At 52.2% G+C, this 9,781-nt stretch overlaps 1 protein-coding gene across 1 annotated transcript in view; it reads right to left on the bottom strand.

Moving 5' to 3' along the window:
• Positions 1-9,781, bottom strand: part of LOC114007833 (spectrin beta chain, non-erythrocytic 4-like) — a 41,243-nt gene that overhangs the window by 2,298 nt on the left and 29,164 nt on the right. The window contains 7 exon segments of the mRNA XM_027771939.1: positions 622-691; positions 2,201-2,314; positions 2,316-2,812; positions 3,474-3,670; positions 4,021-4,105; positions 4,203-4,341; positions 8,219-8,463. Of these exon segments, the coding sequence (XP_027627740.1) occupies positions 622-691; positions 2,201-2,314; positions 2,316-2,812; positions 3,474-3,670; positions 4,021-4,105; positions 4,203-4,341; positions 8,219-8,463 (1,347 nt within the window).

Here is a 9,781-nt window from a genome sequence, read left to right as displayed (position 1 = left end):
CAGGCGACCGGGGGGAAGCTCGCGAGGCTGAAGCAGCGAAGGCTGTGTGGAGGGAGGGGGGGAAGAGGGCTGCTGTCCATGGGAGGGTGTGGGGCCCTCTGTCTGGGGGAGTTCACGGGTCTGGGGTCCCATCCGTCTGCAGGACATCTGTCTTGGAGGCGCGTAGGGAAGGACCCGGGGCCAAGGCCTAACTCGGGGGCCCCATGGATCTTGCAAGTGCGCCTGTCAGGACTCATAGAACCCCTCGTGGGGATAGAGGCTAGATCTATGGAAGTGTGGGTGCAAGCAGGGGGGTGTCCCAGCCATCTGTAGGAGGAATCTGGGACTTCTGTGTATGCGGCGCTGTCTATGAGGAAATCCGGGACTCCACTAGAGAAATACAGAGTGTTTGTGTGGAGAGGAGGGTGTGGGGGTCCCTTAGGTGGGTTGCCCCATCATTCTAAGGGAGAAATTTTCGGATTGCGGGGACAAGGAGGGCTTGGAGGCCCTGAGAGTCCATGCTTCTCTGCAGGGTCCAAGTAGGGAATGAGCCAGTGCTAGGCACTGCTGGTTTCTGAGATCCTGACTCCTGCTCTGAGGAGAGGGGACCCCATATCCCCCACCCATCCCAGCTCAACTTACTCCAGCAGGGAGCCCTGGGCCTGCCTCTTTCTCTTGCAGCTGCTCCACAATGTCAGCCAGGGTGGCTTTCCTGCGGAGGTGGAAAAAAGACTCAATGGAACTGGCTGGACAGAGGAGCCTGCACCCCCTAATCTGAACTGCCAGGTCCCTGTCCACTAGCAGCTATCTCTCAGAACTGCACCTTACACCCCACAGGTGTTTGGGGGCATGTCTGCTAAAGGGAGGGTGGAACCTCTCTCCCCTTTGAGTTTTGAGTGGCTCAAAGAGTGAAATGAGGACTGATGCCTTCTAGCATTTCAACATACCAAACTGTTGCCTTTGTTTGCCCACCTCTAGAGCTCTCAGGCCCCAGGAGGCACCCCTCCCACCCCAAATCATTCCAGAACATCACTGTCTCATGACAAGCCTGTTTCCCCCACCACACTGTGAGCCCCCACAGAGGCAGTGCCAGGACTCGTTCAGTCACTGCTCTCCCCAGCACACCAGGCACAGAGTGGGCACACAGAAATGTTTATAAAATGTGAAAGTTCAAAAGGGTTGGGGCCAGCAGATGACATGGTGGTTAAGGTGCTGGACTCCCACATGGCCGACTATGGTTCAAGTCCTGGACCTGGTGGCTTGCTTTCTCACTTTCCCTTTCCCTGTCTCTCTATGGTCAAATTGAAAAAAATAATAACCAAATAAAATAAATCTTTAAAACAAAAGTGAAAAGGGGCCAAGAAGTCATATTAGGGCCAGCTCTGTGGTTTGGTGGTTAAGGGTGCCAGATCTCACATGGCATGGCCAACTGTGTAGTTCAAATCCTGACCCTTGCAGCTTGAAAAATAACATGGGTCAGGTGTGCGTATGTGTGTGTGAGTGCCCCAAATACCAACAGAATGGGAAATTAGAGAAGATATTTTGACATGACCATGCACCACTCAAGGGTGCTTTCTCTTTCTCCCTCTCTTTCAAGCCCTCTGGCCAGTGTATGTGTGCTCTAGCAAAATTAAAAAAAAAAAAGTCACTATGTTCTGACCAAAGGCTTCTTTCTGGGGATACTGCTGACCAAAATGATTTCCAAGTACACTCGGGTTAACTCTGGATTCTGAAAGCCTGTCCTCCGGTCCTGGTTCATCTAAGCTGAGTGCGTAACTAGCTCTTTTTGTGCCTCAGTTACCCTGTCCATACTTGGAGATGACCACTGCTCCTGCTTCCTAAGACTACTGAGAAAGGTTGTGATAGAAGGTCTTCTCTCCAGTCAAGGAGGTGACAGCTCCCCACTAGCCCAGTGGAGCGACTGAGGTGCCCAGAGGACAGAATCTTTGCCCAGAGGCGCCCGCAAGATTTGGTGCAGGAGGCTGAGAACCGGAGTCTGGAGGGAGGCACTCTGCCTTTTCATTCAACAGGAAGAGCTGCCCCGTGGGACAATGGGCACATCTCACCGTCTTTTAGCCTCAGTTTACACGTGGCAGAATGGGTACTACGACGCTATCTCCCTCAGTTCTGCTGCAGGATGTCTCCCTCTCTCCGACTCCCCTGGACTGTGTAGCTCTAGGTGCACACCCCTCCCGCTCCCCCAGGTCACGGAGGGCCTCACCCCTTGGCCAGGTCTCCTCTGGTGGGCGTCTCCTGTTCGCTGGACTCCTGCCGCTCCAACCGCCGCTCCCGCCGTTCCCGCCGCCGCTCCATCTGTTCGTTGCGGTCGCATGTTTTTTGCCCCCCGACCCGCCGCCCCCTGCCGCTCTGGCCGACGCCTCCGCGCAGCCTCCTCCGATTGATCCGCAGACTCCTGCCGCTCTGGCCGCCTCCTCCGGGGAAGCTCCTCTGCGCGATCAGTCGACTCCTGCCGCTCTGGCCTTGGCCGGACCTGCTCCGTCACTGCAGGGGTTCCTGGGGTCTCCACCGCGTCCTCTGCAGCGACTGGCGGCACAGTGGGCTCTACCTTCCCTGGGACCTCGGGCAGCCGGTCAATGCGCGGCTGGAGGCGTTCAGGCTTGAGTTCCTGGCGCACTAACCCCACCCGGGTCCGCACCTCGGCTGACAGCGTGTCCGAGGCCCGCCGGGCCAGAGGCTCTAAGCCCCTCTCATAGCCTCCCGGCCTCAGCAGAGGCGCCGCCTTGGCCGCCAGTTCCGTCGGGTCCCCGAAGAACTTGCGCCCCAGCAAAGGGGTAGGCGGCTGCTTGCTCTGTTCTGCCTTGAGTTTCTCGATCTGGAAACGGAGGGACAAGAGTCAGGTTGGAGGGGTGAGGGCGAAGGGGAGGACTGGAAATGTGACTGGGGGCTTTCTGCCTCATCAATGTCTTGGTGTCCTGAAAAAGCAAGGTGGTCCAGACCCAGGCCTATACTTTGCTCTCTGCCAAGAACCTACTTTCTGTTCTTTCTGGCAGTCTCCATTGCTCTTTCAGGAATTGGCTAAATCATCACTTTCTCTGGCTCAGACCCCTGCCTACCACCTGTTGCAGGGACGTGTCATTGGTGGAGGTGGCACGGCATGGCACTCTTGTTGAGCAGCAGGCCTCTTTCTGACCCCGATTTCCTCCTTCCTTAATGTCCTGTCACCTAGGATATGAAGACTCCATATTACAATGTTCTCTTCAGCTTGTTCTTCAAGTCTCAGATCAGCCTCCCCCAATGTGAGGCAGGGCTGTGCTCGGAGCATCCTGGATCCCTCTGCCTGTTCTTCCATGATCACATCCCTGACCACGGTGCTGTCACTCACTGTCTGGTGACAGGTCTGTCCTCCTTCCCCGCGGGTAACCCAGGAATGGTCTGTCTCAGTCTTAACAGAGGACTGCCCACCAAGTGTGTCTGTCTCACTTAGAGAGTGGGAGTGGGGGCTGGAGGGTGGGGACAGGATCTGGGATGCTGACCGTGGTCAGGCGGCGTAGAGAGCTGAACCTCTCTTCCCAGGCTGCAGCTGCTTTTCGGAAGGCCTCGTGTCGTCGGATAAGCTGCTCCACTTCATCCACGCTGCTGCCCAGCTCCCGGCTCTGCAGGAGTGGCTCTTGGGCTGTCAGCCAGGCATCGGCCACCACCGCCTCCTGGGCGAACTGGTGCACCTCCAGCACTGAGGGAGGCATGCGGGGTAAGGACTCCGGGGACCCTTTCTGGGACCATGGCTGTTATCTCCGGCCTTCCATGCCCCTCTGGCTTGCCCTATCCTAGCCTTTACCACTCAAGGGTTCAGTGGAAATGACAGAGGCTGGAGCTACTTCTGAGGGCACCAGTTTCTCTCCTGGGTGTTCAGAAATTCAGTGCCAAACAGCTCCCTTTGCCACCCTCCCAGACCCTTCCACTTGCTTGTGGGGCCAGTGGGTAGTATGCAGAGCATGCTCATGTCACCCTTTGGGCCTTGGCCAGATATGCTGGAGCGTGTCCTGGTGCCCTTGTGCCACGTGTATCCGGGGCCCCACTCACTCTGCTGTAGCCACTCCCAGTGGCGGTCCCATTTGTCTGACACCTCCTCCTTCCTGGTCCCCAGCTTGTCCAGCTGTGCCTGGATCTGGGTGTGGCAGGTGAGTGAGAGTGTCAGAGCGGCTCTTACCCAAAGTGCTCAGGTGGCCAAGAGGCACCCCTTATGCTCCCATGCCCCTCCCCACCTCGTCAGCCATGGCACTCTTGTTGAGCAGCAGAGAACGTCCCAACTCCTGGCAGGCGGTCAGCTCAGGCACCCGTGCCTCCAGCTCTGTCTTCAGGCCCTGGTGGTAGTTCATGAGCACCTCCACCGATGACACGTCCCTGCAGCAGGTGGCAGGCAGGGGTCTGAGCCATGAGAAACCTCCTTTGCCCACCCCACATATGTCTCATGCTCCTGCCTCAGCTCTTGATAAGCCAAGAGCCCTAGGCTGAGGTTCCACACCACTTTGAGAGGTCTACCTTCCTTTTCTTTCTTTTTTTTTTTTTTTGGACAGAGGAAGGAGAACCCTCCCTCCCATGGGGTGTGATCATGCCACAGTCCCTTCTCCTCCATCCTCCATCTTGTTGGGATTGTAGGCATGCACACACACCAGGTGTGTTTTTCAAGCCACTAGAGCCAGGATTCAAACTGTAAATGGACATGTGGGGTTTGACTCCCTTAATCACAGGGATAGAGGGCTGGCCCAGGGACGCCTACCTTCTGTAACTAAGTTCTGAGGGTCTAAGGTGCTTCACTAATTCAATTATTCCAACTTTCCACGGTGTCCACATTTCCTGATTCTAATCTTTGAGGATTTCACCATCCAATTATTCTGACTTTTCCGTAGTTCCGTCAGTGATTCTAACCTCTCCAGTCTGTGTTGTCCAGAGTAAGAGCCACCAGACATGTGCCAACTGAGCACTTGAAATTTGCTCACTCTGCTCTAAGATGGGCTGAAGTGGGGGCCAGCAGGTGGCATGATGCTTATGGCGCTGGACTCCCAATTGGCTGACCATGATTAGAGTCCTGGACCTGGCAGCTTGCTTTCTCACCTTCCCTCTCTCTTCCTCTCTGTCTCTCACTCTCACTGTCTGTCTTTCATGAGTACATGTACCTTATGGCAAGTTTAAAAAAAATATATATATATATACATTAATTCTAAAACAAAGAGAGATGGGTTGAAGTGTAAAGTGTATGCCAGATTTTGAGGTTTGATGTAACAAAGAGTGTCAAATATTTCTTTAGTAATCTTAAGATTGACTATATGTTGAAGTAATAATATTTTGGGTAAACTGGAACCAGCAGATGGCATAATGGTTATGTCAATGGACTCCCATGTAGTTGACCGCGGTTCGAGTCCCAGACCCAGCAGCTTAAAACTCATGCCAGGTGCGTGTGTGTGCGTGCCCAGGATCCTGGAAGGAGAATGGAAGAGAAGTGATTGCAGCATGGCCATTCCCCCTGGAGGGTGATTTCTTGTTTTCTATATCCCTCTGTCTCTCTGGTGAGCATATGTACTCTATAGCAAAAATCTCTCTCTCTAAAAAAAAAGGGGGGGAGTAAACTGGATAAGATAAAATGGGTTACTAAGATTAATTTTCACTTGCTTCCTTATACTTTGTACTGTGGTTACAAGAAAATTTAAACTATATATTCCCATTTGTGCCTCACATTATGTAACTAATGGACAGTTCTTTTCTAAGCCAGCAGAGGTCCAAAACAATGTCTAGATTTCTGAAGGTTCCACTCGTTAGCAATTATAGGTTTATAAGACTTGATGTGCTCAGGCTTATTTCTGAAGGCCCTATATTGTTATCAAGTCTTCTTTTTTCTTTTGATATTTTTGCCATAGGACACAAGTGCTCACCAGAGAGACAGAAAAAGAGGGAAAGTTAGAAATCATCTCCCAGAGGGGATGGCCACACTGCGATCCCTTCTCTTTTCTGCTCTCAGGATTTTGGGCACACACACACACACACACACACACACATATGCACATATGCCTGGAATGATTTTTTTTTTTGGAGAGGTTTTCGCTATAGGGCGCGTGCGCTTGCCAGGCAGACAGAGAGAGACAGAGAGACAGAAAGCGAGAAATCACCCCCCCCGGGGGGATGGCCATGCTGCAACCCCTTCTCCTCCATTCTCCTCTCGAGATCTTGGGCATGCACGCACATGCGCCCGGTGTGAGTTTTAAGCCACCGGGTCCAGGATGCGAACCGCGGTCGACTATGTGGGAGTCCAGCGACATAGCCATTATGCTAACTGCTGGTCCCTGCCTGGAATGTTTTTGAAGTTACCAAGTCTAGGACTTGAATGGTGGAATTGGCCATGTGAGATCCAGTACTTTAACCACCATGACATCTGCTGGCCCATGAATCTTAATATGTCTTGAATGATCTTTCTGATTCTCGCTTATCCCCCAAATGTGCTCTGACCCCTCCACCTCTGTAAATTCACTCTTCATTCATCTGTGGCTCTTCCCTTAGGCCCTGCAGCCAATCCATCAATCCAGACATTTATAACTTTAAAACATACTCTGGGAATAATATGAAGCCTGAGATTTAGAAAAAAAATAACTCAGTAGGGGTGAAGTGGTGTGCATAGCTGGCTGAGTGTTGACAGTTGTTCTAACCAAGGGTCTGCGATACACACATGGGTTCACTATACTTCTATGTATATTTGAAATGTTTCACAATAGAAATACTTCAGTTTAAATCCCTAAAACCAAGCCCTTCGTTCCTTCTCTACAACCACCACACTAGTTCAAGCTGCCATCATCTCTCGCTTGCAGCCAGCAGCATCCAGACTGCCTGCTTCCACCCTTGTTTTCTACGGGCTGTCTCCACAAGGCTTCTGGGTGACCTTCCCAAATGTTCACCGTCACATTGCTTCCTGCCCTAAACTCTCCGTGGCTCGTCTCCCCCAGAGAAAGAGCACACTCCTCCCTGAACTCTCACCTCCAGCTCTAACCTCACTTTATTGCTCTTCACACGCTTACCACTATCTGAAATAATATTGTACATTTGTTTATTTGTTAGTCTAAACCCTCAAGACTGTATGGTTGACCTCTCAGTTCAAATCCTGGACCTGGAGGCTTGAAAAACATGCTAGGAACATTTGCATGTGTACCCTAAGTGTCAAGGAGGTGGAGAAATGGAGGAGTTGTGGTGTAACCACGCCCCACTGAGGGGTGCTTTATTCGTCTCTGTCTCTCTCTCTTTGGTAAGTGTGTGTACCCTCCAGCAAAAACAAACAAACAGAAAAGGCATGTAATCTGCCAAGGGCAAGGGCTTGGTTTTGCTTACCACCTGGCACACAGGAGGCATTAAATAAATATTTGCTGCTGAGTACATGAAGGTAGGCCCCAATCCCCCATCCCCCCCAGAAACAATGGCGTGTGTCCACTACTCTCCATTCTTCCAAAACTAAATTTCTAGCCTCCCTGGCAGACAGGTTGGGCCACTTGGCCAGCAGCATGTATGTGTTTAGTTCCTAAGACCTCCCATGAGACCCTCCTGGAAGCAGAGGGTCTAGCAAATAACTCCCAGGGCCAGGTGATGGGAGGACCCTGGCTCCCAGTCACCATGGAATGGGCTTCTGCTGGACACTCATGCCGAACCATCACAAGAGCAATCAATCAGTGCCTACTGAGTTAAGCTGCTGAGATGCTGAGTGTCTTTTTTTTTTTAAAAGATTTTTTTCCATAGGGTATGTGTGCTCACCAGAGAGACAGAGAGAGACAGTGAGAAGAAAAACAAGAAATCACCCCCCAGGGGGGATGGCCATGCTGCAATCCCTTCTCCTCCTTTCTTCTCTTGAGATTTTGGGTATGCACACACCCAACATGAGTTTCAAGCTGCTGGATTCAGGACTTGAACTGTGGTCAGCCGCGTGGGAGTCCAGAGCTTTTGTTATAGTCTTTCACCCACCTGACAACCACAATCTCACACCACCCTGTCCCCTCTATTAGCTCTAGGCCATCCTGCATGGTGACACCCATGGTGAGGGCGGCAGCAGGCAACTGGGAAGGCCAGAGGGCAGGGGATTCCCCAGGCTCTGAGTCCCCCATAGCAGGCCCGATAAGGGGTCTTCATACACACAGAGGCATGCACACAAATACTGGCTGTTGTGGTTTCTTATGGGAAAGGGGACTGTCTAGGGGATGGGGGAGGCTCTCAGAGGCAGGTAGGAGGCCCAAGGTGGCTTGAGGGGCACCTGGGCTTGTCAGCGGCCCCAATCTGGCCGGCGATGCCATCCATCCAGGAGAGCAGGTCACGAGCTTGGCTGTGGAAGCGCAGGGCGTCGGCAGTGGAGCTGACGTGCAGGCGGGCGTCTTCGCAGGCTGCCAGCAGCTCCTTCCAGCCTTGCAGCACCTCCTGCTCCTGGCTGGCGATGGCCTCGGCGTGCTCCCCCGCGTACACCGTCCGCAGCTGGGCCGCCCCCTCCTGCAGCTGCCGTACCTGAGGGGTATACCAGGTCGGGTGCCAGCCCTCCATGGACCCAGGTTCTGCCCTCCTTTCCCCCATCTGCTGACTGAGTGCAGAGCCGCAAGATGGAAGAAACCTGCACCCTGTGATCCCACGGCCCGACTTCCCTCATACCCACTGATGACTTCTCTCCGACTTGACTGCTCTGATTTCTTCAGACCCAGTCCAGCCCACTGCCTGGTTTGTATTTAAATGTATTAACTGCATTCTGACTCTTTTTAGACCTACTTCCAGTTGTCTTTCATCCCACTGCCTGATTTCTTTTGGTCTGAGAGCTCTATTTCTGATGGGTCTGTCACCTGTCTATTCAGCCAGGCCCACCTCTGTCTTGTTTCAGAGCTCTGTGATGTCTTTCAGGAAGCCCTTTTCTGGGGCCGGCAGGTAGCATGGTGGTTAAGGGTGCTGGACTCCCATATGGCCAACAACGGTTTGAGTCCTGGACCTGGCAACTTGCTTCCTCACTCCCACTACTCCCTCCCACCCCCATCCCTCTCTGGTCAAATTGAAATAAATAAATAATTCTTTTTAAAAAATAAAATAAAAGGAAGCTCTTTTCTGGCCTGATGTCTAGACATGCTGTTGATTTTTTTTCACTCAATTTATTTGAGACCTACTATCTACCAATAGCCCGGTTTCTTTCATAATGGCTGTGTGGTTCCCATTAGTCCCTGCCCCATTGCTATTGGTTCTGCTATGCCAGTTGGCTTGCTCTCTATTGCACCTGACTTCTTTCACAGTGACCACCTCATTTCTATCAGATCTCTTAGTCATCACCAAGCTCTCGGCCCAATCCGCATGACTTATACAAATAATTGTCCAGTTTCATTAGACTTGCAGCCCAATCTCTTGCAGTCCTGCTACTTGGATTCGATGAGGCTTCATTTCTGTCTAATTTCTCTGATCCACACTCCCCACCCCCCAATTCCTGTCAGACTTTCCCCCTGATTTCTATGAACTTGGTTGCCTTTTTCATGAAATCCACTCCCATTGAATGTCTCTCAGAAATACCACATGATTGGGACCAGCAGGTGGCGTAATGGCTATGTCACTGGACTCCCATGTAGTCGACCATGGTTCGAGTCCCAGACCTGGTGGCTTAAACTCACGCCAGGTGCGTGTGCGTGTGTGTATGTGGCCAAGATCCCGAGAGGAGAATGGAGGAGAAGGGATTATGGCGTGGCCCTCCCCCCTGGGGGGTGATTTCTCGAATTTTGTCTCTCTGTCTCTCTCTGTCTTTCTGGCTAGGGCATGTGCCCTATAGCAAAAACCTCTCAAAAAAAAAAAAAAAAAA

Source organism: Tupaia chinensis, unplaced genomic scaffold (genome assembly GCF_000334495.1).
Source record: "Tupaia chinensis unplaced genomic scaffold, TupChi_1.0 Scaffold000037_18, whole genome shotgun sequence".
Lineage (NCBI taxonomy): Eukaryota > Metazoa > Chordata > Mammalia > Scandentia > Tupaiidae > Tupaia > Tupaia belangeri.
The sequence above is the reverse complement of the archived record's forward strand: the minus strand, read 5'-3'. Positions and strand labels throughout refer to the sequence as shown.